This window comes from Artibeus jamaicensis, unplaced genomic scaffold (assembly GCF_021234435.1).
Source record: "Artibeus jamaicensis isolate MK-2021 breed Jamaican fruit bat unplaced genomic scaffold, CSHL_Jam_final scaffold_1689, whole genome shotgun sequence".
In the NCBI taxonomy this organism is placed as follows: domain Eukaryota; kingdom Metazoa; phylum Chordata; class Mammalia; order Chiroptera; family Phyllostomidae; genus Artibeus; species Artibeus jamaicensis.
In genome coordinates, this window is record NW_026522029.1 from 7,087,094 (window position 1) to 7,115,034 (window position 27,941).

The following is a 27,941-nucleotide window of genomic DNA, read 5'->3' on the forward strand; positions in this document are numbered from 1 at the left end:
TAAACTTCAGTTAAACAACTTTATGACATATCATCTCTATAATCAATTGTGTGCTCATCACCCAAACTTTAGTCGTCTTTTCTCATTGTATATTTGACCCCCTTCACTCTCTTTGTCATCCCCCAACCCTAGCCCTGCTGGCAACTACAATACAGTTGTCCATGTCTATGAGGTGTTTTTTTTTGTTTGTTTGTTTTGTTCATTTGTTTCTTTTTGCTTTATATCTCACATATGGGTAAAATGACATGCTCTCATAGTGCAAGAGTGAGAATGACAAGAAGTGAGGTTGGAGAGCTAAGGGCAGGGACGTATCATGTAGGCCTGATGGCATAATACAGAACCTGAACTTGATCCTAAGAGAAACATAGTTATTGAAGAGCTTCAAGCGGAAACGTATCTCGATTAAATTTATGTTTTAGCAATATTGATTTGTATGAAGAATAGTTTAGATGGGGCCAAGACTGGATACAGGAGCAAAGATAGTGGACTACTGAAGGAATACAGGTCAAAAATAAAATGACGATAATGGATGCATTTGATATTTTGTAGATAAATCTGTAGAACTTCATGACTCTCTTGGGTGTTAAAAGTGAAAGGCAGGCTAGAGTTAAGGACAAAGCCCAAGTTTCTGGCCAGGGCAGCTGGGAGGATGGCGTTATCACTCACTTATATGGGGAACAATGAGGAGGAGCAATTTGGAAGATACATTTCATTTCGTACATGTTGCATGTGAGACACTTTTGACACTTGTGATACTCATGAGAATGTCTCCTATGCAAACTTCTTTGCCTCAGGAAAGTGCAAACAATGAGGTAGGTTTCCCTATAAACTACCACTAAAATGACCAATTTCTGTTAAAGAGAAGTGGGAAGATCCTACACAACACTTGAGAATGGAAACCAATTCTTGCATCTCTCTTTTACATCCTTCCCTTTGGTTCTTAGCGTTTGCTTTACGAAATGTGATTATCACATAGATAATTTAATTCAGCTTATAAACAATTCAATTCAGCTTCTCTTGATCCAACAAGTATGGTTGGCCAACTCTGGGATAGCCCCCAGTGATTTCCACCCCAGAATATCCACACCTTCACGTTATCTCTTCCCTGAGGGTGGGTTGAGCTTTTCAACTTACTTGTAAGGAGTAGAATATGGCAGAAGTGTTGTGATGGCACTTCTGGTTTTTAATTTTTAATTTTTTAATTGTTGTTCAAGTACCCACCAGTAAATGAGTGGATAAAAACACTATGGAACATTCACACAATGGAATACTATGCAGCAGAAAGAAAGAAGGAGCTCTGACCCTTCACAACAGCGTGGATGGAAGTAGGGAACATTATGTGAAGTGATGGCACTTCTGAATTAGGTTACGAAAGGGCTATGGCTTGTTTTGGGTGCTGCATTTCACAATCTCTCTTGAATGTCTTGCTGTGCGGAAAGCCTGCTGTCACGTCATATGGCAGCCCTGTGGAAACACGCATGTGGCAAAGAACTGCTGCCTCCCACGAGCCAAGTGGCAGAGTTTGAAAGTGAATCCCCTTCTGGGTGAGCCTTGAAATGACTGCAGCCGTGGCTGACATGTTGACTGTCGTCAAAAGAGAGATCACAGACCAGGACCTGCCAGCTAAGCTTCTCCCAGATTCATGGCCCACAGACACTGTGAGATAACGTCTGTTATTCTCAGCCACTAACTTTTGGGGCAATTTGTTATGCAGCCATAGATAACTAATAGTCCTGACTTGCTGGCAATCAGTCTGAGTCATGAAATGTGTGTTTGAGATATTACAATGGGAACGTAGTGATAGAGATCATATGCTGTTTTATTTATTAAAGAGCTAAAATAGTACATTTACAAAAACCTTATGTGATAAAGAAATAACATCATGACTCTTCTGAATGTGATCATCAACTGAACCACAAGAGATACTGCTCCTGCTGAGCTCCTCCACAGTTATGAGAATCAGAGGCTAAGATTTTGGCCGAAGCCTGCATATGAATAATTGGGTAGTTGCCTCTGGAAAGACAGAATAAATGAATAAGAGATTGAAGTGAAACCTCACTGTTCGGAGAAGTACTCCATCATTTCTGTAGCCAAGACCCTCCGTCTAAAGGAAATAGGGTGATGACAATGATCTAGCAGGTCAGGCTCCAGAGGTCCCTTTCGCTTGTCTCTTGCTTGATTCAGAGACAAGAAACTTGTTTGCCAATGGGAAGATGTAAAAATTTAAGTCCCAGACCCATCCTTTGATCGTGAGCTATTAGCGCCACAGGTTCTCTTGGTCTCTTGTGTCTGAAAAATGTTCAAGTATTCGTGTCACTGCTTTGAGTGACATGACTGCCACCATGAGTATGGGTGAATGATATCTTGCTTCCTGAGATGGGAAGTGCCTGGCCAACACCCTCTCCTCTGGTTGTGTGAGACAGGGACCAAAACAGGGAAGAGGTGAGAGGGGGACAAAGATGTCAATCTGGAAGGCGATCATCAGGCCTTCATGCCGTAGGTGGTTTTGGATATCCAGAGATGAAACACATGTTTTCAGCAGAGGCAGTAGCAGGTCACAGCCCAAGGGCCTGGCTTGTTTTATCAATCTGGCAGTTCAGAGTCAGCGCAAAGGACATCCCCAACACCTGATGAAAAAATTGGGAAAATATGAGATCTTTATAGGAGTGGTCATCCCTCTCACAACCTCTGTGATCAGCCCCAAAGTAAAAGAAAGTATTTATTACACTGAGATCACCCTTCCTGCCATCCCATTCAATTCCTGCTCAGATGTTTTCTCCTTTAGATTTAAAATGGCAGTGGGGAGACAAGTGGAGTGATGATGGCAGGACAGCAGAGTATGAAGTATTGATACATCTCCTGTCTCCTTAAGAAATCCTTGAGAAGGCTTAAGCAGCCCGGCTGCTGGAACAGGCACATTCTGCACAAGGCAACACTTCAGGCAGTGAGTCATCTCTGCTCATGCTCCAGGCCTCCTTGGTTCCCAAGCAGAAAAAAAAAATTTTTTTCTGAGCTCCTTGATTAAGTATTAGCTACTCTGTGCAATATCCCAAACATTTGGGTATGAAAATGATAGAAATATCACGTTGTGAAAAAGAACACAAAACTACCCACAATTGATTCCTGATATGTCAAACTAAGCAGAGAAACGAGGAACTTGATTATAATTTTCATCACCAACTCCTGCTTAGCATACGAAGCCAATTTTCCCAGTGAAATTTTTTGTATATCACAGGCTTTTCTCTTGAGGTTAAAGTGACCAGATAGAACTTGCATCATATTGTCTCTGTGCCTGCAACTGGTAATGACATTGTTTACTACTTGACTGGGAGCTTACATTATTGAGCACGTATCATGTAACTGGTACTCCTCTAAAACCACATATGACTTAAATCATTTAACCCTTGAACTGGTCCTGTGGTTAAGCTCTTACCTGGATCACGCATACGCAGATAGTGACAATGCCGATATACAGGAAGTTGGACTGGAACCACACTGTTGCTTTCTTATAGCAACCCTAGAACAAATTATACATGTAAATGATACAACTATATTATCAACTCTATCAAGAGGCTTATTGGGGAAGGTAGTTTGTATTAAGTTCCAGGGCAGTTGCTGGTTGATAGGTGTCCTATTCTTTCTTCAGACACCTACAAAATTCCAGAGATTCCAAAACAACTGCAAGAGTGTGTAATATGGGGTAACAGGACCTTAAGGACTTGGTCGAGTTGGAAGATGACTTTGACTTCTCTGGGCCTAGTCTGGAAGTCCACATTATGTGAGCAGGTTTTTTTCCCCCATTCCACCAACCCCCTCTCCCCCAAATCCTCACTCCTTCACTTAGCATTTATTTCAGTAAGGGGCTGGATTCTGCCGACTCCAAGGAAGGAGGACAGAGAAACAGGTTGTGGGAGAAGCTTTCCAACCTCAGCCTCACAGCTTTCACTTTCAACCACAAAGACCTGCTTCTTGTTCAAGAAAAATCTAGACATAACCCTTTGCCACTATCACATAAACTTTCCCCCTCACAAGTAATAATTTAGGGCAGCAATGGTCTTAATGATATCTCTAATCTAAATGATTTTGTTGTTTGTGCTTTTTTCTCCCGATTTGTCTAGTTACCCAGGTTGTCTCCCTGGTCTCTATTTTGTCCAAGGTCCTCTGTTTCTGGCGGGGAGGACTGGGTCCTATATGACTGGAACATGTAAGGTCATTAAATATCCAATTACAGAAGCCAATAACAGAAAATTTGCCAAAAAAAATTACCTCAGCACGTGGATCTGAAGGGCAAGAAGCTGGTGGGCCTTTGGGCCAATTTTGTGTGCCATTTATACCACAACAGTGCAGCTGAAAGCCAAAACCCCCCCAAAATGTGGTTATTAGAAAGTCAACGGAATGAAAACTATGCATCTTGGAGGAAAGGGGGCCCCTCCCATCTACTATATAGCAGAAAATCCAGAATTGGGCTGACAACTATAGCTCCTGAGAACAAAGTGCTTTCAAATCCATTATACTGTTTCACTCCCAAAGACTCCCTAAAGTAGATTGGGTATGTTTAGTTTATTCCCACTTTACAGATCAGAAGAATTTGACCTGAATTTCTTCTGATCTGTAAAGAGGACTTTGTCATGGAGGGATCAGGCTCACCACACCTAGACACACTACCCAGTCTTAAGATCACAGCAGGGAGGGCACTCAGACATCTGCCTGTTTGCATGATGTAGGAGGAAATACCAGAAATTTCCTGTTGTATCTCATCGCAAATGGAACCTGCATCAAGCTTCCAGTTCACAAGTATGGAGATAGACTCTCTGAGAGTGAAATGCCTTGAGGAAGCAAACAGCTAGACCCAGAATGTGGGGAATTCTATATAATATTCAACCTAATGTCTTTTCACAAGTACACAGAATGAACAAAGATGGATACTATTATAAATTTTTAAACATTCAGAGAGACATACCATCCAAAAAACAAGTGGACCCTGTTTGGATCTTAATTTGTAGAAATGAATTAAAACTAATGTTTTAAAGTAATTGTTTAACTGATTATATTAGTATTTTTAATTGATGTTCAAATACAGTTGTTTTAAAGTAATTTAATCGTAGACCATTTATTTGTGATATTAAGAAATTATTTAAAAATTTTAGGTGTATTAAAAAGAAGTTATTTTACATGAAGTCTAAACACTCTTCTAAACACTCTTCTAAAGAACACATGGTCAAAAAAGATCTCAGGAGAAATTTAAAAGTATTTTGAGTAAATAAAAATGAAAACACAACTTAAAAAAATTTGTGGGATGCAGCAAAAGCAGTGCTTAGAAAGAAATTTATTACACCAAAGGAAAATATTAGAAAAGAAGAAACATCTAAAATCAATAATCTAAGTCCACTTTAGGAAACTGGAAAAAGAAGAGCAAATTAAATCTAAAGTAAGTAGAAGAAAAGAAGTGACAAAAATTACAGCAGAAATCTATGATATTAAAAACAAGAGATTAATAAAGTAAACAAAACCAAAAGGTGGTTCTCAAAAAAAATCAGTAAATTTATCAGTTTCTAGCCAAGCTAAATAAGAAAAAAAAAAAAGAGAGAAGACACAAATGACTATATCAGAATGAAAGAGAGGGCAACACAACCAATCAAATTAAAAGGATGATAAAAAAATACTATGAGCAACCCTATGCTAAAAAATTTGATAACTTAGATGAAATGGGCCAATTCCTTGTAAAACACAATCTGCCAAACTCATACAAGAAGAAATAGATTATTTGAATAGGGTTACATCTATTAAAGAAATAGAATCAATAATATATAACCTTCCAAACCAGAAATAACCAGGCCCAGACAGATTCTCTGGAAAATTTTGCCAAACATTTTATGAAGAAATTATACCAACTGTCTACAATCTCTTTCAGAGGATAAAAGCAGAGCAAATACTTCTTTACTCATTTTATGAGGTCATTATTACCCTAATACCAAAACCAGACAAAGACATTACAAGAAAATAAATCTAAACACCAATGTCTCTTGTATATGTAGATGTAAAAACTCAATAAAATATTAATATATTTAATTTTTTAAAAGTATGAAAGGCTGGTTCAACATTTAAAAATAAATAACCTCTGGGGGAGGCTGGGATGGGAAAAATAGACAAAAAACTGTACTTGAAAAATAACTAAATAAAATTTAAAAATAAATAAATAAATAACCTCTAGAGATCATCTGTACAACATTATACATATAGTCAAAAAGAATGAATTGTTTAAAAATTGTTAAGGTACGTCTCATGTTAAGTGTTCTCATTACAATAAAATTGAACTAAGACTGGTTCAACATTGGAAATCAATTAATATTATCAGTTGCATCAAAAGACTAAAGTAGAAAAATCACACAATTATCTCAACAGATGCAGAAAAAGCATTTGACAAAACCCAACATCCATTCATAATTCAAGAAAAAAAAAACCTTTACAGTTAGAATAGAAGGGAATTTTCTTAAAAAAACAATTTACAAAAGCCAAGTTAACATCATTTTTAATGGTGAAAACTTGAAGTTTCGCATTAAGATCAGGTACAAGTCACTTCTTTTAAACATCACCCTGAAGTCCTTGTTAATGCAATAAGGCAAGAAAAAGAAAAGTATACGTATTGAAAGGAAAACATAAAACTGGTTTTGTTCACAGGTGATATGATCATCTATGATCATAATAAAATTCAAAAGAATCAACATAAAACTCAAAAGAATTTTGAATAAAATTCAAAAGAATCAACATAAAACTCCTGGAACTAATAAGAAATTCTAGCAAGGTCATAGGATACAAGGTTAATATGTAAAATTCTATTGCTTCCCTATATGCCGACAATGAATAAGTAGAGTTTGACCTTAAAAACACAATAGATTGGTACCACCCCCACTGAAATAAAATGCTTAGGTATGAATCTAACAAAATATACACAAGATCTATATGAAGAAAACTACAATACTCTGATAAACAAAATTAAAAAACTAAGTAAATGGAGAGATATCCCATGTTCATGGATAGGAAGATGTCAATATTGCCAAGATGTCAGTTCTTCACAACTTGATCTACAGATTCAATGCAATCCCAATCAAAATCCCAGTAAGTTTTTTATAGATGTTGACCAACTGATTCTAAAGTTTATATAGAGAGACACAAGACCTAGGAGAATCAACACAATATTAAAGGAAAAAAACAAAGCTGGAGTGTTGTAGACCACTCTGCTGGATTTTAAGAATTGTATCTCTACCCCTTGTGGCTAAGGGTGAGAGACGACCTTTGGAATGCCAGCCTCAGGAGACAAAGCCTGTCTCTGATAGCAAACACTGCCTCAGTTCCTCTCCCTGCCCCCAAAGCTTGGTTGGAAGTCAATGACGGGTAAGACCCCTCACAGCGGGGGGCAACCTAAGCCAGACTTGATCACTTGGGAGGCCTTCATGGAAGGACTCAGGGGGCTGCAACAAAGAGCAATGGACTCTCTCCCCCCCCCCCCCCCCGGCTTTGAGAAAGCCTGAGTCCCCATGTCCTCTGGGAGAAGCACTTCCTGGCTCTAATCCCCTTAAGCCTGAATACCTATTGGGGAGAGGTGCAGCTCCTTGCCTTGCTAGAGCGTGTCCTGGGGAAAATCTGGTATCACAAAGACTTACTGATAAACCTGTGAAATCTGCTCTGCTAAGAGTGCTTTCATTCATATGATAAGGGTCTGAGAGGAAATGAGTATGTCTCCCAAAGTTTCTGCAACTCTCTTCCTGACAGACACTGACTCATAGTAATCCCTCAGATTTCTTTGTAATGTTATCTGCTATTTGATCCTTGTTGCCCTGTATTCCAGTGTATTATAACCCAGTAAAAGGCTACGGAAGAGGGCCCTGGGGGGCCTTTTTCTCCTCAGAGAAACTGGCTGCTGCTGGCGTTTGTCTCCCCTGAGAAACTGACCACAGCCCACGCCCCCTCCCCAAACAGATCTCATCTTGTCTCGGTCACATATTTTTCACTCATGTGTGTCCGTGGCACCAGGGGGACTCGAGGAGAGGTCACCCCCACACTGGAGAACTAATGTTACCTAACCCCAAGATCTACTCTAAAGCTACAGTAATTATGACAGTGTGGTATGGGCAAAGGAAGAGACAACTAGATCAATGGGACAGAACAGAGAGCCCAGAAATAGGCCCACATACATATAGTCAACCAATCTTTGACAAAGGATCAAAGGCAATACAATGGAGAAAGATAGTATCATCAACAATTGGTGCCAGAACAGCGAACCATAAGTTAAAAAGAAGAAAAATTTAAACAGAGACCTTACACACCTCTCAGAAACTAACTCAAGATGAATTGTAGACCTAAATGTAAAACACAAACTATAAAACTCCTAGAAGATAATATAGGAGAAAACCTAGATGACCTTGATTATGGAGATACATTTTTAGAAACAACACCAAAGACACAATTCATGAAAGAGATAAATGATAAGCTGAACTTTATTAAAATTAAAAACTTCTGCTCTGCAAAAGCCAGTATCAAAAAAATTAGAAAACAAGCCACCGACTGGGAGAAAGTATTATCAAAAGACACATCTGAAAAATGACAGTTACCGAAATATACACATACAAAAAACCCTGAAAACTCAACAGTAAGAACACATACTGGTTATATAGTGAGCCTGAGACCTAAACAGACACCCCACCAAAATGACCCACAGATGACACATAAGTATATGAAAAGATTTTTAATATCATATGTCACCCGGGATTTGCAAATTAAAACCATGCAATATCACTACTCTCCTATGAGAAGAGTCAAAATCTGGACCCCTGACATAAGTGCTGGTGGGGATATGAAGCAAGAAGAACTTTAATACACTGTTGGTAAGAATGCACAATGGTACAGACACTTTGGGAGACTTTTATAAACTAAACATACTCTTACCATGTGATCCAGCAATCATGCTCCTTGGTATTTATTCAAAGGAGTTGAAAACTTAAACCCACGCAAAAAATTTGCTCATGATTGTTTATAGCAGCTTTATTCATATTTGCCAAAACTTGAAAGCAACAAACAGATAAATGGATAAATAAACTGTGGTATATCTAGACTATGGAATATTATTCAGAGCTGAAAAGAAATAAACTATGAAGCCACGGGCAGACATGGAGGAAACTTAAATGCATATTGTTACCAAGTGAAAGAAGCCAGTTTAAAAAGGCTACATGCCCTATGATTCCAACTACATGACATTCTGAAAAAGGCAAAGCTATGGAGACAGTGAACAGATCTCTGGTTGACAAGGATGGGAATAAACAGGCAGAGCACAGAGGGCGTTTAGGGCAATGAAACTACTTTGTATAATTTATAACGATGGATACACGTCATTTTACATTTGTCCAAACCCATAGAATGTACAACACTGAGAGTGAACTCTAATGTAAACTGTAGACTTTGGGTGATAATTATCTATAAATGTGGATTGATCCTTGGTAAAAAAAAAAAAAAAAAGGAATTATTCTGATGAATGATATTGATAAGAGGGAACACTGCACATGTGTGGGGTCAGGGGGTATATGGCAAGTCTCTGCACCTCTCTCTGTCTTGTTATAAACCTAAAACTTCTCTAAAATATTGTCTTCTTAAAAAAAGAGGTTATTGTATTTAGTGGGCAAGATGACATAACATCTAGTATTTACTTTATTTCATTCTAGCAAAAAAAAAAAAAAACTGACACGGGATTTGCTGACACATTGGCAGAATATTAACTGTTGAAGCTAAGTGATAGGTACCTAGGGATCCATTTCACTATTACTCTCTTTATGTTTAGGTATGCCAGACAACTCTGTAGTACAAAGTCTTCTAAACTGAATTGGAAAATAAAGAATCAGGGATTCCGAGGGGTTCGGTGCCTGTCCCGAGGCAACCCAGTCCTGGTCTGGCTCTACTTCCGGTGTTGTGTTTTCTCCACTCTGAGCAGGCATGGCAGAGCCCTGGGTGGCTCCACATGGCACCGTGTTTGACGTGGACTCTGCCAGTGTCAGGCTGGTCCCCTGAGTCTTGTGTATATTTGTGGGTGGGGAGGGGACATGAGAAATGGGCGTCTGGGGAGCTAGGTAGCAAAGCAGGATTTGGGCTACTCAGGAATTCAAGAGACTTCTTGTATTCCGTAATTTCTGTTCTCAGAAGAATTTTGGAAAATGCACAACTATTCCAGCATGACACGTTTAGATCTTCCTTAGTAGAGCTTCAACAATGAGCCTATCTAATTTGGTGAAGGATGACAGAGAACATAAACAACGTGGTACCAATCACACCAGTTCCTGTCTCTCCCGTTTGTGACAGCCGGGCATACTCTGGACCTGGGGACCGGCGACTTTAGATTCTGAGACTTTCAGGAAAGGAAGTCCCTTGGAGCTGCCAGAGACAGAGGTTGGAAAATTAAGTGAGGGTTGAGCTAGGGAGGATCCCACCTGTACTCACAAATTTCTGGATGGAGTCCCACGCCTCCCTGGTGCTGTTGTCCGAGTGATATCGCTGGATGCTGTCGCTCAGGCCCTCAGTCACAGAGCGATCCAGCTGCACAGGGTACAGGCCAGCAGAGGAGACATTAGAGAAAGCAGGTGAGTTCAAGGAACAAGGAATTTCTAGTACAGGTGAGTGGTCCCATTTGCTACTCCCTTCCAAATGGTCTCATCAGAGCTAAGGAAGGGAAGGAGGGACATTCTGGACATTTTTCTGGGAAGAAGCCCACAGTGGCCTCTTGTGCTTCCAGAACTTGGGTTTCACAAAAGAGAAAAAGGGACAGTTGAAGCCTGGGCTCCTTCAGGCGCCGGGACAGGTATCTGTATTGCCAGACACATGGAGAAAAGTGAATAGGAAAAAAGTGAAATAAACCTGCTTTTACTGTTCTTCCCACTTACTCTTCAAAGAATCACACAAATGCAACATCCTTCACAAAGTTTTGCCTCCCTAATTATGATTGATCTCTTCCCTCTATCCTTCCACCTGGCTTCTACCTCTTACTGTAAGACTTATTTTATGCGCACTTTTCCACAGCCCATACCCCATTCCCCATAGTGTGACAATGAGTTGTGTCCTGTATAACTTACGTTCTGTTCATACATGAAGAGCAGGATGGCCAAGGTCACCTCAGCAAGGAGGATGATCAGCAGCAGGACAAAGAACTGGGGGCAAAGCAGAGGCATGCTCACAGCAGGGATCCCAGGTCCTCCCCCATTCCCACTGCATCCTGGGAGCACCCAGGTACATCTCTGCACAAGTGCAGCAGGTGCCTGCTGCTGCCTGCATGGGCCTTCATACGCCTTCTCTTGTTTTATGAGGAATGAGTATTATTTTCCCACAGCTGGGCCCCAAGGCTGTAGTGGGTAGATCAGCTGTCTTCTAACGTTGGTTTTCCTCCCCACGTGTCTACTGGGCTCCGTGTACATAATGTATATGCAATTCCATTGTTGGGTCAATGAAACAATTTGGGCATCAGCCCACCAAAACAATCGAGCAAAAGACCAATGCCTTTCGAGTCTGGGGCCTGGTCCTTTCTGCACGAGCAGAGCAATTGGGGCAGATGGGGAGAATATGCATTAGAACCTCTAAGGATGATTCTACTTCATATTTATCTTCACCTTTAGATGTTTCGTCCCTTTATGTTAATCACACAGAACAGAAAACACATTTTCACTCATTCCCTCTCCTTTACCTTTTTGCCCTAACATGAATTAAAACCTTTTCCCCTGCTATCTTCCACCTCTTGCCATTAGTCTGGGAGCTAGCTGAGGAGAGGGGCTTTCTCGTTCTGTCTCAACTCTCGGTCTAAGAGTTGACCCATAAGGGGAAGAACATTAACCAAATGACTTAAGGAAGAACGAAGGCCATTGGTAACCCATACCAAGCTCTGTTCTGGGCACACTAGACACTAGGGGCTCTTCTTTCTTAGAGCTTAGAGGCAAAAGCTGAACATACAGGCTTCTCAGGAGAGGTAGAGCTGGACGACTGAAAAGCTCTGGCTCCCCTCACGTTAGACCTCTGGCTGTAGCCTAGGCCCTCTCCCAAATCAGGTCAGTCACGAGGTGGCATATCTCGTACAGATATGAGATAGGGAAGCAATCCCTCCCACTTAAGGAGGAACACAGCACTCAGAAGAATCTAGAGACTAGATTTTCCATTAGTTAGTGACTCTGAGTCAGATTCTGAAAATGCCAATTGACGTGAGGAGGATTTAGGAAGATGCCAATCCTATGTTCCTCTGATTTTCCTGTGCCCACAGGTGAGCTGCCGAAACACGTCTTGCCTGGGCCTTCAGCCTTCATGCCCCACCCCCCCACTCCTGCCATAGGGCACCACATCTGTGAGAGACTCACCGACATAAGCAGGCACTTGTTCTCCTTGATGGAGCCCATGCAGCCCAGGAAAGCAACCACCATGATAATGGAGCCCACGATGACAAGCACATTGCCCAGCGTGAGGGAGGGCAGGTTATGGAACAGTACCCCGAATTTGTTGTGGACCAGGAAGTATATCCCAAAGCCCAGAATGCAGCAGCCACAGAACTGAAAGGAAGAATCACACATTGTGAGGTAAAGCATGGTCCTTCAACATCTCATATCCTTGCTTCCTTGAGATTAGAATCACTCTTCCCCATTGGCGCTCTCGAGATTCTGCTGAACGGCCTCTCTGCCTAGCTTTCCCCACGCACCTAGAAAAGGTGTGATGTCCCTCATGCCTCATCCTACCCGTACCAGATATAAGGGGAAGCCCGGGCTGTGAGGAACACCGTATCCCCATGCTTCAGATCCCTACTCCTTGACCTCAACTGCTTCCACGTGGTCTTCCCTTTGGAAACCACAACCGCAGATGAGGGTAGGGGACGTGCTCTGTTTCAGAAGTTCATGTTGCTCAGCAGGAAACTGGAGGAGCCAACTTCTAAGAACGTTTGCATAGAAACACAAGTACCGACTCATCCTATATATGAAATTCAACTGCTAAATTAGGTACGGTGAAACATCCCCAGAAAAGGTGGCTTAATCTTTCAACTAGTTACTCTCCCAAGACATCCAGGGGGGCAGGTAAAAGCTAGAAAAAAAGAGGTGCTCAACAGAGTTTCAAGTCTCGGGTTTCTTACCCATAGATGTCAGCAGTGAGCCATAATTACCTGGAGTCCCCAGAGAGAGAAGCAGTATCCCCATAAATAACTGCACTGGTACCTTTCAATTTTGCCAGGTTATACTGTGGCAGGATGTGAAGAGGGGAGGCAAGCATTATTCCCTTCTCCTTTGGCTGTGTAGACTGCCTGAGACACAGGCGTGCACAAATGCACCTCCCATAACGCTCTTAGTGAAGGGAGAGAAGTAGAACTTACCTGGGGAGAGGTGAGCTCAGAAGAGACTCACTTACCCAAAAGACCAAGTTGAAGAAAAACAGGACATACTTCAGCAATTTCAAACTACTCATGCCCATTCTGGGGTATTCTTGGGCTAAAAAGTGGAAGGAAATGAAGATGACGTAAGTGACTTGGTTCTGCAAGGTGATTCAGAGGATGCACACGTTCAGGATTCAAGGATCTCCAGCTTTACCTTGACTTTGAGCTATGACTCTTCTCCGGGAAGTTCCCCCAAAGTCCCTGCTCTCATAGTCTCTGAAGTGAGGTACCAGTGGGCTCATCTTGGATGCCAGCCAAGGATGCTTAACATTGAATTAAGCACTCTAGCACTAAGGACTGGAGCCCTTCTTAGGGGAGGGTGAGTCACAGTGACACACACCAAGCCAATGCTCAGGGACTGGGGCCTGGGCACCTACTCCAGAAGGCAGCCCCGGGGTCAGGGGCCGGCTGGTCAGTCAGCTGTGGACACGGCCAGCGCCTTGACCCTTAAATGCCCTGAGATGCACCAACATACTACATGTCATCTGCAAATCTCTCCCCATGGAAGTGCGGGGACACACTTATGCCTTGGGTGCTCATTCACTGAACAGCATTTAGAGTGTTTTGTGCTCGGTGCTATGGGAGAGGCAGCCATGACTGAGCTGCCTCTGGAAGAAGATACCAGCCTACAGCAGAGTGGACATGGCCGACAACTAGCCAATGGAGAAAGAAAGGAGAGAGCAATGAGACTCGAATTTTTAAAAAATGGATTCTGTTCTTGATGAGGACATCAGGATCCAAAGTCTGGTCCTCAGTTCTAGAGATCCAGATACACAATTTATAATTTCTCTCAGAGGCACTGGGGCTCACGGAGTGACTCCTATTTTAAAACTACACACAAGACTGATATGTAAAACAGAAATTCTGTTATTTGGGGTTCTTTCCCCATTAGAACTATTATGCCTTTTCTGGTGCACAGGTTGCTTGGACAATCCATGGTGGTCTCTTTGCGGTGTCAAGCACCCACAACTCAGCCCCGAGGTGTGGCTCGTCCAGGCCATGAGTGAGTCTGAGGAGCCGCCTCTCTTCCACGACTGACTGCTCTCCACCATCGAGCCGGCCAAATACGTCTATTTCCTTCTGTTTTTCTTTCCCTTTACTTTGTCCTTTTTCTTTCCTTCTTGCCTTGACCCTCAAAATTATCCTTAATCCTTCATCATTACTTTAACCAAGTTAAAATACAGTGAATGAGATTATGAGTGTATTTGGATGTATAGTTGCCCCCCTTACCCTCAGGGGCTGTGTTCTAAGATCCCCAGTGGATGCCTGAAACCCTGGCTAATATCGAGCCCTATATGTGCTGTGTTTTTTCTATATACATATATCTATGATGAAGTTTAACTTAAAATTAGGCACACTAAGAGGCTAACAACAATAACGTACTAAAACAGAACAATTGTAACAATATACTGTAATAAAAGTTTCTGTGTTAAAATGGCCTCTCTCTCTGAAAATACCTGAATTGTACTGTATTCACCCTTCTCCTTTCTGCGATGCTATGAGATGACACAGGGCACGTGTGATGGAACATAAAGAGGCAGATGACATAGGTCTTGTGATACAGTCACTTAAACACAAGCACTATGGCGCTGTGGCAGTTGATCTACTAAGAGACGAACAGACAGGTAGGATATACAGTGTGAATACCCCGGGCAAAGGGATAAGTCACATCTCAGGCAGGGGTTCATCACCATGAGAATGGCATGCATTTTATTTTATTTTTTGAACTACTTTTAAAAAAGAGTATTTATTTTTAGAGACAGGGGAGGAGAAGGAAAAAGAGAGGGAGAGAAACATCAGTGTTTGGTTGCCTCTCGTGCACCCCCTACTGGGGACCTGGCCCACAATTCAAGCATGTGCCCTGACTGGGAATCCAACCGGCAACCCTTTGGTTCACAGTCTGGCTCTCAATCTACTGAGCCGCACCAGCCAAGGCAATGGTGCACCTTTGAAAATGTATGAATTGTTTATTTCTGGAATTTTCCATTTCATATTTCCAGGCCATAGTTGACCATGAGAAACTGAAACCAGGGAAAGTGCAAGTCTCTTACCTAAAACAACCAAAAAATGTACAAAGTACAAAATGATGGCTTGCAGGTCACAGAACATCAGACAACTCTCAAAACTCAATGACAAGAAAGCAAACAATCCCATTTAAAAATGGGCAAAAGATCTGACCAGGTGCTTCACCAAAGAAGATACACATGTGGCAAGTAAGTAAGCAGAAAAAATACTTCACTTCAGTCGTCACTGAGGAAAAGTCCACTAAAACCACAACGAGATGCCACTGCCCACCTCTTAGTATGACTAACATAAAAGACTAACCACGCCAAATGTTGACGAGCATGTGCAAGTCTCATACACTGTTGGGGAGAACGGAGGAGGGTTTATCCACTTTGAAAAACAGTTTGCCAGCTTTGTAAAAAGTGAAAGATAACACTTATGACATGATCTAGCCATCATACTCCGAGGCATTTACCCAAGGAAAACAAAAATACCTGTCCATACAAAGACTTGTAAAGAAACGTTTATGGCAGCTTTATTTGCAATGGCCGAGACCTGGAAGGCACCCAAAGGCCCATCAGTAGGTGAGTGGGTAAATAAACGGTGATATAACTAACTGTACAATGGTATACCACTCGGGAATAAAAAAATGAACTGTTGACACATGCTACAGCATAGGGGAGTCTCAGAATTAATTATGACGAGTGAAAGAAGCTAGACGAAACATACATACTCTATGATTCCAATTACATAACATTTTAGAAAATGAAAACTAACCTTTAGTGGTGGAAAGCAGATGAATCGCTGCTTGGGGATGAGCCTGAAGAAGAGTGGGGAGGGAGGAGGGGCAGGAGAACGGGGTCACAAAAGACCACCAATATCCTTTGGGGATTGATGACTGTTCTCTTGACTGTAGGGCTGTGTTAGGCATGTGCACCTATGTCAAAAGGCGCTTCCTGATTTGCACCTGTCCATCTCTCCAAACTCAGAGCAGCAGTCCCTGTCTTACACCTTGAAATCTAACATGCAACACTGCATACTTGTCACGATGCCTTCTTCCTTACCTTTGCTCATGTGTTTTCCTGGAATTTTCCTCTTTCTCTCCCCTTAATTTGGTTAGCTGTATAATCTCGTCACTTTTCCAGGAAGCCTTCTCTGATTGTGTCTAATCTTCCTGCCTGTAAGACTGTTCATCTGCGTCCTTGCCCTAAGCTCTTTGCTGTGTAATTATCTCTTCCATCACTGGAATGTGAGCTCAGTGAGGGTAGAAGCTAGTTTACGTACCTTTGAACCCTCAGGGCCTAGCACAGTACCTGATTACTCTAAAAAAAAGATTGTTGAGTGAAAAAATGACTGGAATTTTCCTCATTGACTCTCAATAATCTGGAGTGTGGAGAGACCATGACATTGCAGAGCCAGGAGCCTCTAGCTTGAGGTCTGTTTTTACCAATACACTAACCTTCTGGACACGGGCAAAGAACTCACACAGAAGGAATGGGGCCATGTGCCTCCTGGAGTCACTTCCTCCCCGACAACCTAGGATCCTGGGACACCTGCTTCAGGTCCCCGTAACCTCCTTGTTCACAGAGTCCCAAGTAAGGAGGTGCCCACAAACCTGGGAATATCCCCACTGATTCTTTCCTTCACAGACAAGAAGAAGAACCTCTTCCTTCTCTGATTTTCCACTTAGACTCACCCCAAATTGAAGGAGAACAGCTGCCCATTTGGTGAAGATTATCACTACTATTACCACATGCAATGATGGCCCCAGTTTTTGTGTTAATCCAAAGAGAATGCCCACCTTCTCCCCCTCCCCCTCCCCCTTCCCCTTCTTCACTGTGACTGGCCAGTTATGGAGCTCCCACAGCTTTGCCCCTGCCAACCCCTTCCAGGTCTCCTGGAAGCCCTGAAACTGCCTGGAAGCTCCAACGCCCTCCACAGTCAAAGTCGGCACACCCAGTCCCATGACTCAGGCTCGGTAAAGAAATCCCCTGACATCAGCTTCCAGGAAAATCTGTGCTTCATATGCAGTCAGCTGTGGCCACCTCCCACAGCTCAACGCAGAGGCCACAGATGAAGTTACCCTTTAGTTTCCTCCAAACGAAGAGCTTGGGCAGGTAAAGTGTCTTGTGGATTTCTAGTTCAATCCCTCGCTTTTCTTTGACCAGTAATTGCAGCTGCATCTGATCTAGTCTTGAATTTAATCTAGTTTAGCACTGGCTAAGGTTGGACAGAAGCTTCAAGAAACTTCCAGTCCTTGATCTCCAGCTTTATCTGATGTACACTTAGAGACGAGTCTGGACTCACAGCAAGACAGCAGGTGGTTTACACAGACTGTTATATTTATGAGATGTTAATACAAACAAACAAACAATAGGGAGTTAGAGTAATCCGTGGTCAAACAATCTTGGAAGTAAATGGGGTTACATAAAAATAAACCATAAGCCCTGGCTGGTGTAGCTCAGTGGATTGAGTACGGGCCTGCAAACCTAAAGATCGAGGTTCAATTCTCAGTCAGGGCACATGCCTGGGTCACAGGCCAGTTCCCAGCGGGGGACGCATGAGAGGCAACCATGCATTGATATTTCTCTCCCTCTCTCCTTCTCTTCCCCTCTAAAGATAAATAAATAAAATCTTTAAAAAATATAAGTAAATAAACCAGAAAACAATACACAGTTTTTTAAATGACTGACTTCTGAGAAATTTGTTACATGTGGGTCTCTAAGAGAAGGTCTTCTTATATAGTTATACAAACTTATTCTTGTATTGAAGATTATAGCTCAGGAACATACTGTTCCATGGAATGCTGTCTGATAAGCACAAATCATGGAATGAATCGGATCTAGGTTCCAACTCAGGCAGTACTACACACCAGAAGTGCAGCCTTGGTTAGTTGTGTAACCTCTCTAACTTGTGAAGCTTCCTTATCTTTAAAATGGTGACATCCATATGTGGCTCACAGGGTGTTCTGAGGGTTAAATGAGATCGTATTTCCTGAATGGCTCAGCACCAGAGTGCTTAGTTCAGTAAACAGTGACTACAAGATCAAGTTCAGAGCTTCCTTACCTGTTCATGTCTAAGGGTTCTTGCTAGATTTTCAGAAATAAAATATGTCAGGGGTGTATTTTATAATCTTTTGCTTGTTTCATTTTTTGTGAACTCCTTTTAAAAAGTTTTGTGTGTCCTTTTACATAAAAAAATTCACACAATTAAGTAAGAAGAAGAAGAAAGCATAAATTCTGAAACCCCCCACTCCCAGCGATAATCATGGATATTTTGGGTGAGCATCTTCAGACAGTTCTCTACACACATTTCTCTCCACATACAGATCTATTTGCCAATGTATATAGAGACCATGGTGTTCAGCCACGTAATCACTGGCTTCCTGTCCCTTCCTACACACAGAACCTGTGGGGGTCTTTGGTTCGTCAGGGAAGGAGAGTAAGGGCTTAAGAAAAGCTTTTTCCTGAACAGGAAGAAAAATTTGTTGTTTATGAGAGTCCCCAAATTAAGGCCCTTTAGTCAGAATAAATTTAGATAGACGGTAGAGTTCACCGAGCCCTGAAAAATGCTGAGTCCTTCATAAACATGTCTTACTTATAACCCTCATTCACGTCAACAGGGAAGCTTAGGTGTCAATAGGCCCGCTTTGCAAACAGGAAATCCAAGGCTTGGTCTGGCACAAAATCAAGCAGCCGATGACCAGCAAAGGCAGGACACCGGCCAAGGTGGTTCAGCCCCAAAGCCCACGCTCCCTTCACTGCCCCAGGTTCCGGTTTTGAGCCTCCCACTTCCCAACTCAGCTTACTCGCTGTGAAATGCTGAGCCCCCAGGAGGAGCCCCTGTGAGCAGGGGCTGAGGGGTCGGGGTTCTGCATTCGCGTCTCTTCCAGGGGGTAATGAGCATTTGTAGGAAGAGAGGTGATGCTAAAATGGGACAAAACCATCAACTTGTATGTGTTCTCTCCTCTTTCTATCGCCTTGTCAAAGGAATGAGAGCATCAGCTTATGCCTCCCTGACATTGTGGCCTGGTGGAATTTTCTCCCTTCAAAGCTGCTCTCAGGGGAGAGGTCTTGGTGGATTTGTAGAAGAAAGAATGAAAGAAAAAGCAAAGAGAAGAGGAAAAAAATGAAGGTAGACAAATCCAGATGACTTTGGAGGTTCATCGCCTACCATTTGGAAGCTTAGCAAGATAACAGCAGCTCGGCAGAAAATTGCCGATGCCTCCAGTGACTGAGCTGAGCCAGGGACCTTCCAACAAGGCCAGTCTGCTGTCACAGAGCCCATAGAGGCCGCTCTAAATTAGGAAGGGTTACTGCTGTTACACAGCTGACATGAGGCTCTCTCTCCTCACCCTAAAAATACAGAGAACTTTGTGGTAGAAGGTTCCTGTCCGAGGGGCCTGTCCACAGCGTGCCTGGTGTGGGCAAGGCTCTCTCTGGGATAAGAAAAGCCACTCTTGTGGGGTTTTCTATGTCTGTTCTATAAAAGGTTTCACCAAACAGAATCCAGACATGAGGGAACATCAGGCAAACCCAAACAGAAGAACATTCTACAAGATAACATGCTTCTACTCTGCAAGGATGTCAATGTCATGAAATACCAAGAAAGACTCAGGAACTATTGCAGATAAAAGGAAATGAAAGAGACACGACAGTCAAAAACAACACGTGATCAGCGATGTCCTTTTTCTATAAAGAATATTAACGGGGCAGTTGCTGGAATCTGAATAAAATCTGTAGATGGTTAATAGTACCGCATCAGTGTGTTGATTCCTTGGTTTTGATCCCTGTAAAGTGGTTGTGTGAGAGAATGTTTTTGTTTGTGGAAAAAACACACCCAGTCACTTAGAGGGAAGGAGGCTGTCTACTGGGAAAACCCAGGAAAGGTGAGGGAAGTGTGGTAAAATGTGAATATTTGGGAAAGCTGGGTTAAGGGGGTTCAGAAATTCTTGGTACAATTTTTACAACTTTTCTGTAAGCTTGAAATTTTTATCAAAATAAAAAGTTTAAGAGTTGGATATGAGTAAAAGGTCTAAGAGACTCTGATCTCAAAATCATGACAACCTAAGTCCGTGAGAGTATAAAGGACTGAGATTCTACCATAGAACCTTCTTTTAGAAGAACAAACTGTGGAATAATTATTATTATTTTATTAATCCTACTGAGGACAACCAAGGACAAGCTTATGATTTTCATTTTTGAGAAAGAGGGAAGGGAAGGGAGCAAGAGAGGGGCAGAGAAACACTGATGTGAGAGAGAAGCATCCATTGGTTGCCCCCCTCCAGGGACCAAACCTGCAACCCAGGCAGGGGCCCTGACTTGGAATCGAACACACAACCCTTTGCTCTACCGAACGACGCCCAACCAACTAAGCCACACAGTCCAAGGCACCATGGGACAATTCTAATGCCTCTATTTACTCCTGATATAGAATGAATGGTAAGCCATGAGCCCACATCTACTTGAACAATTTTCAAAAGATGTGAGGTGTCAAAATCCTTTCTCCCCATTATTCCTCAGGTAGTTCTGAGAGAGGGAATATCAAACAAAAGTTTGACAAGTTAAATATATATTAAATATATGATATTAAATATATTAAACAAATGGATTTCAGATCAATTGGGCTTGTAATTGAATTATATTTTTATTTTGCTTAGGTTAAGATGCACAGGAAATTTCTTTATGGGAACAAGGAACATGGTCTAACGATGCTCTTTAATAGAAAGTCCATACAAAGGGGGAGGATAGTGTGGTGTGAAGGAAAGGGCATCCCACAGGAAATCAGGAAATATTCTGAATAGATAAGAAATTTTATGACTTTGGACACATCACCTTAACGGAAAAGTCGACTGGAATATTATAATAGCTAATATGTATTGGTCTCTTACTATGAGTTGCTTTATTTGAACCGAAACAATCTCCAAGTTCTCTTTAAGGAGCAACTCAAGCGCCTGGAATATAACACTCTTATTTTAAATGATTCTAGAAATGTATCCCTGTGGCATCTTTTCTTTACCACAATTCTTGAACAACACATGTGATATACCAATGCTACTGCTTGGTTAGGAAGTCCATGGTGTGCTTGAGAAATGGGGAAGGAAGAGCAGCCTCGCCTCTGTGTATTGACACAGGGATGCGTGGTCTCCACTCTGAGTGCCCACCCTTGGCTTTGGAAACACAGCATCTCCCTCTTTCCCACAGCCCACCCACGCTGATCACCTGAGCTCTGGCTGCCATCCTTGGCTTCTGTGGCCCAGCAGCCACCCCAAAGTCCCACTCTGCACATAGCTGACTAGTTTCCACAGGTGACTTTGCTTCAGCGTTCTGCACCTGCAGTGGCGACTAGGTCCTGGACCTCCCTGAGAGCAAGTGCCCAGTCTGTGGGCCCAGAGTGGTCTGCATACATCCAATGCTCACATGGTACAGGAAGTGCTGTGGACTGACTAATGTAGGAACATAAACCAAACCACTGTAACGGAATCAACACAGCATTTCCTGAAGCTGCAGCATTCTCACAGAAGCTGAGAGAGAGGGAGAAGGAGAGAGAGGCTGTAACCTCGCACAAAGCCCCACCCTTCACTCTACTAGAGCTCACAATCTAGGTCGGGGAGGAAAATAGCTGCCTCTTCCCCCTCATTTCAGTCCACATCCCCTCAGTTCTGCCATGTGGATAGCTCAGGTGTGGCCCCATCCAAGGCTAGGCTAAGGACCCACCAACTTAGTGAGCTTGCTTTCCACTTTGAGAAGCTGGGTCTCTAGAACCAAGTAAGAAAGGGAGTTTCACTTCCTGTGGTCCTGCAACCGTGGCTGGTTCTATTTGAGTCTTGCTTGCTCTCCTTTCTAACACACCCAGGGGCTCACACATCTCTGAGTTTGCATACACTGTCTTCTGTCTAGAATGCCATTACTCCAGTCTCCACAGCAAACTCATACTTCTTTGAAAATGAACTCAAGCAGTCACCCCCTCTCCCAGGGAACCTTTGGCACACTCCTGAACTCCAAACTTTGTGCACACTCTCCCACTCACTGTAGAAGACATTGTGTTGTGTTTGTGTGTTATGTTTGTGTCTGTCCTCCACGCTAGACTCTATGCACGCCCTGAATTGGGTGACCACATCAGTTATCCTCGGTCCCTGGCACTGAGCACAATGAGCAGCCACTGGAGTGAGTCTGGAGCCTTCTGAGCAGTAAAAGGTCAAACTGAGGACACAGAAGCTCAAGACCACCGAGTGTGATCTTCCCAGGTGACAACTCTCATCACTTCCCAAAGCTGAGTCCCTTCAGTGGTGGTCATTGTGAAGAGATGGGGTTTGAATCATTCCTTGTTGGGGGTAGAAAGGTCGTTTCATTTAAAGGCTAGATATTCTTAACCACCCACACAGGAAACACCACAGGAAATCAAGTTTTAGCGCAGCCTCTGCTCCAATTCAACCACAATTTCAAAACAGTGCAGATTCTGGTGGAAATTGAGAAAGCGATACTTCTTCATCAGCCAGCAGCTAAGATTCTGCTTTTGCTCAACGTTTTTCTGAAGCACTTACATACATGTCTAACATCACTGAGCTCATGGGAGTTCCTGAAGGGCTGGACAATCTGCTGGACAAATAACCTCCTGTCTTGCCACTCTGCCCCCACCCCACCAGTATCTTCCAAAGCACAATGTCTGGCCCCAGAAGGTGCTTAACTCCTGATTATTAAACGACTTTATTTTTTTAAAGACTTGTCTTTATGGTTAAATTCAAGGTTCAATAGTCCCTGAAGAGCTTTGGGAATCTAGAGCCCTCAGCCAGATTCCCATCCTTCACTGTTAAGTAATTGGTTGTGGTCCTAGGGAACTTTTCTGTCCCCTCCAGGAGAAATTCTCACAGGTCCTGGAGGGAGAAAGCTCTGATCTAGAGTCCCTGTCATGACCCAGGCCAGTATGACAGTCACAGAAAGCCAAGACAAAAGCATGGCTGTGACTTTTTGAGTCCTTGAGTCCCAATCTTTAGTTACGGGGCATGAATTAGGAATCATTGCCATATTATATTTCATTGGTTGGTGCAAGTCATATTTACTCATATTCATGGTTTGTACACCAAGGATAAGCTTATTTGGTGGAACTGTAAGGATCCCAATGCCCTTCCTGCCATCTGAAAACAACCCATCTAAGTAGCCCTTAGAAATGCCTACCTTTCAGTATGTGAAATATGGGTAGTGAGCACATCCTGTGTTCCTAGCTGTGATTTGTAGCAGTCCTTTTCTCTAGTGGGTTAAAGGAAGTCACTAACTATTGAAATTTTCTCACATGCGGAAGACCTCCTCTCCCAGCTGACTTTCTGAATGGCTCTGGCTATTTAGAAATGGTTCTCTCTTCACCTGAAAATCACAAGACCAATCTTTTAAAGACCAGAGCACATAGAAACATCTCCCCAACTTCATCTTTCATAGAAGGCTCCAGGCATCAGACAGGAGCACACCCAGAAATTCAAGTTCAGAAGTAGTTTAAGCACAGAATGCCCTGACCCAAAGTGGTATCAGATAATGAGAACCCAGTTAATTAAAAATCTTTCTGGCCAGATTGCCTCTTGAGGGTTACTGGGATCTTGTTGACCTTTTTCCTTCTTGCACAATATTTGTGAAACAGGAGAAGGCGACTTTAGGGTGACTACAGAAGTGTGTGGAGACTCCTGAGTAGATACCTTCTCCCACGTTGTGTGGTTTGGGTCTCCGCTCTCAACCCAGGTTAAAATGTCACTAATCTTACCTTCTGCAGGTGCTTTTCCTCAGTCCTTCAGGCAGAAGTGACGCTTATCCTAGAAGGTGTTTGCAGCAAGGTTGGCAACAAGGATGTCTGAGACTGTGTGTGTAAAGGGAGAAGTGAGGGGGAATAAATGTCATCACGCTGTGACGACAGGAAGCCCAGAGGAGGAGAGGGAGGAAGCTAGGCTGGGCCCGCCCTCTTCACACTCGGAGGTGCAATTCTTCCCCTGCAGCTTTTTAGAAGCTTGCTCCCACAACCCACCCAAATACGTACGCTGGATTCTATGAAACACAGGAAAACTCAAAGACCAGGTGGGTTCAGGCACTGATCTGTGAGCACCGTGGGCTCTTGGATGGTCTGGGAAAGGATAGAGCTTTTAGATTTAGGTGGTGCCTCAGAATTGCCTGTGGATCTGTTTAAGGATGAGTTGGTCTGGCCTCACCACCCAGTTTGCCATTCAGGTAAACCAAGACTGGCGTACACTGTCAGAATCAGTATTTTAAAAAGTTTTCTAGGACTGAGACTTAGGAATGTTTGTTAAGCTACCCTGCCTCCTGCCCACCCTCCCTCTGGCTGCCTTCCAGAAGATCTCTGGTCTCCAGTTTGATTGGGCCACCATCCCCAGCCTTCTGTGTCTTGGACGTTGGACTGCCCTTATGCCAGGGTATTGTTGGAGGTACACCCTCAGGCCCAATTCAAAGTCCTGGTAGAAATGATTGGGTTAATAGAGGAAACCCCAGATTTAGAGCCCAAAGATCTGGGTTGCAGTCCCAGCCTTACCTCTCTTAGCCGTGCAGTTCCAAGCAGGTCGCCCTCTCAAACCTTCTGTGTCTTAGTAGTAATGTAAAAGATAACAAAAAGGGAGCCACTTTGAAATGGAGCCAGAGCTTCCATCCCGAAGGAACTGCCTAGCACGTCTTACTCCTCAAAACCTTTGGAACGATAAAACTGGGAGATACAATCTTTGGACTGGGCCTAAAGCAACATTGCATTCCAGATAACTGTCTGCTGAAACAACCAGAAAGACAACATGACCACCCACTGAAATTGAAAAACATTCCTTAGAAACTGCGTCACGGTGTTGGCTTATCTGCAGCTCTGGAAATTCCTTCTTCCTTTCAAGCAAAAGCTCCCCTTGCCTTGCTCATAAATGCCTCTTGCCTTCACTTCCTAATCAGAACACTGTCTGTATTTCTGCCTAAATCAGTGCTTCATGAATAGCTGTTCTTTCAGATCTCAAATAAACACTTACTGCCTCTCACTTTGGCCTTTTATTTTTAGGTTAACAGTCACATCTAATTATAATCCTACTAAACAGTTACTGTTATAGCCCCCTTTACAGATGAAAAATGGAGGCTCACAGAAGTTAGCTGATTTGTCCAAGATTATACAACTAAGAAATGACAGAGCCAGAATGCAAATTCAAGGTCACGGAGAATGCTGTTCTAGAAACACTACAGTGAGTCGATTTGGAAAAATATGTTGCCAGTTTTCACTCTGTTGTATCAACTGGAATTTTCTTAGACTGAATCAAGGGACTAGGGGGCAACCATGACCCTCGTGTATCTGTAGCCAGCTGTGAACTTGGAATCAATTGCTCAGCCACAATGGTTTCATCTGGCCAATGAAAAGATGGGCACTGTCCCTGCTCTGTGTTTTTTCCTTCATTCTGAGACATTCAGATTCTGGAATAACCTCTGACCACAGCTGGCCCGTGGGGAAAGCTGAGTTATCAAAGAGGCAATAGTTCTTTTCTGCAGAACTTGTCAGTCCTTGATGTTCTCTAAATACACAGACTTCCCCAAACTTATTTGATCATAGAACAATGTGTGTGCATGTGCGTGTACATGTCGCTTTTCCATGGCACCATTCTTTATTGTAACTACACCTTAGCAAATGCTGTAAAGACTCTTCTTAGCTCCTCCGACGTCGCACTGGTTGCCCTGGCTGTGGAGGACATGAGGAAGGCTTCCTGTTGGCTCCTGCTCTCTGCCATCTCCTTCACCCCCATGCCTCTGATTACCATAGCTCTGTGCACAAAATTCACAAATCCCTAGGCGCACCCCCGCTCTCATTTGAGCTCCACACGGGCACCCGAAGCCCAGTGTGCGGATGAGCTCAATGAACTCAGCCTCCTCCCACTGGAGCCAGCTTTCCCTGCCCTCCCCCACCCTCCCTGAAGGGAAAACTCACCTCCCAGGCGCCCAAGCCAGAAACCTGGCACTCTCCAAGACTACTCACTCACTCACACCACCACATACTAGTCTTTAAAACTGATTAAGGAAGATGATTTAGGTGATACGAGCAAACCTTATCTAGCCCTTCATGAAGTAAACAGTCCCCACGTAGAGGCTTCCACGTGGGGTCACTTTCAGAAGGGTGCTAATCTCACTCTGCGGGGCTCCACCCTCATGACCCACTTGTCACCCCAAGACCAGCACATTGGGGATTACGTGTCAATGTGCGAGTTTGGGGAACACACGCATGGTCTACAGCACAAACCCATAAAAAAGCTGAATTGTAGAATCTTTGAGCTAGGAGTACGATGTGCTGGAAATAATGGCAGGTGGGCAACCAGAAGGCATCCACAGAGATGCTTCAAGGAAGTCGTGACATGTCTTTGTGTCTTGGTCTCTTCATCTGTGCTCTCGGGATAATTGCCACTTTGTAGCAAAATAAGGACCAAATGAGAAACTGTGAAAAGCTTTCTAAGGCTTAAAGTATGATATGAATTTTGGTTATTATCCTCGGTGTGTCCCCAGAGAGCACTGAGCTAGTCTTCCAGATTTTTCAGATTTGGAGTCTGAGACCTCAGGCCATTAAGAGACTTGACTCAGGCCTGTCGGTTGGACGGGACACGACCCTTGGCTCACTCAGCAGTCGGGGAGATGGTCAGACACCAGGGGATACACATGGAGCAGTCCTTTTGTGCTGAAGGCTCTAGATTTCCACATGAAAAGTGACTCTTACTAAAGTCCCTTTCTCATTGAGCTCAGGTGTGTGTGGATCAGTGAGAAACCACTAGGATCATATGACGCTGTCGCCCTGATTAGATGGGCTTTTTCATTCATCCTCTCCCCTGAGCTCAGAAAGGGCAGGGTGACCAGTCTCTCTGCTCACACAGCTACTCTCTGTGATGACGGAAGTGGCGGTGGTTTCCTCTCCTCTGCCCCACCATGCAGCCTTGACTATGCATCTCTATCCTCTCCTGTCCATCAGCAAAAGACTACATGACACTGGGACACGATCAGGAACTCGTAGGTCCTTGTGCAGCCTTCCACTTGCTTCTCTGCAAAAGGGATCTGACCAAGTCTAGATGACAAGGGGCTCCTTTCCTTGGCCACCTGTTTCTCAGCCTCAAAGGAAAAATACGTCACAGGCGGCCATGCTCACTGGGGGTATCCAGGGCCCAACAAGGACGGGACCCTTCCTAAGCCCAGGGAAGCCACTGGCCAGTGTGACTTTGAGACTCAGCTTGTAGAAGAGAAGTCAGTGACAGACATTCAGGGGCTTGCAAAATGCAGTGCAGGTAAGCGTGACATCCACGATCACCTGCAGAAGGTGGTCATGCCAGAAGGTACGGCCTTCTCCAAATATTCCCCTCCTTTTTTCTCCTCTTAGAGCACGTCAACTGTCCTTGACTTTATGGGACACAAATTTATCCAAGTGTGACCTCTGTGTGTTTGTATATTTCTCCAGTAAGGAAAATAAGGGAGGCTGTAATGAAAGGTCAACCTAAAATAAATGCAGGTATATT

The 27,941-nt window shown here is 43.3% G+C and overlaps 1 protein-coding gene across 1 annotated transcript; it reads right to left on the reverse strand.

Annotated features, from left to right (window-relative positions):
* Window positions 1-1,801: 1,801 nt before the first annotated feature.
* Window positions 1,802-24,313, reverse strand: CD53 (CD53 molecule). The gene is made up of 8 exons (XM_037152466.2): window positions 24,188-24,313; window positions 13,411-13,490; window positions 12,378-12,566; window positions 11,112-11,186; window positions 10,483-10,578; window positions 4,267-4,347; window positions 3,434-3,517; window positions 1,802-2,627 (listed from the first exon to the last, which is right to left on the reverse strand). Exons 2-8 carry the CDS (start codon window positions 13,471-13,473, stop codon window positions 2,556-2,558), a joined length of 660 nt encoding a protein of 219 aa, XP_037008361.1. The 5' UTR covers window positions 13,474-13,490; window positions 24,188-24,313; the 3' UTR covers window positions 1,802-2,555.
* Between the last annotated feature and the right edge of the window lie 3,628 nt (window positions 24,314-27,941).

Coding starts and splice junctions, on each gene's coding strand:
- CD53 (XM_037152466.2), bottom strand. CDS start 13,473: ATGGGCATGAGTAGTTTGAAATTGCTGAAGTATGTCCTGTTTTTCTTC. Junction 11,187..12,377: donor ACAAGTGCCTGCTTATGTCG/GTGAGTCTCTCA, acceptor CTTTGCCCCCAG/TTCTTTGTCCTGCTGCTGAT. Junction 2,628..3,433: donor TCTGCGTATGCGTGATCCAG/GTAAGAGCTTAA, acceptor TTTTTTCATCAG/GTGTTGGGGATGTCCTTTGC.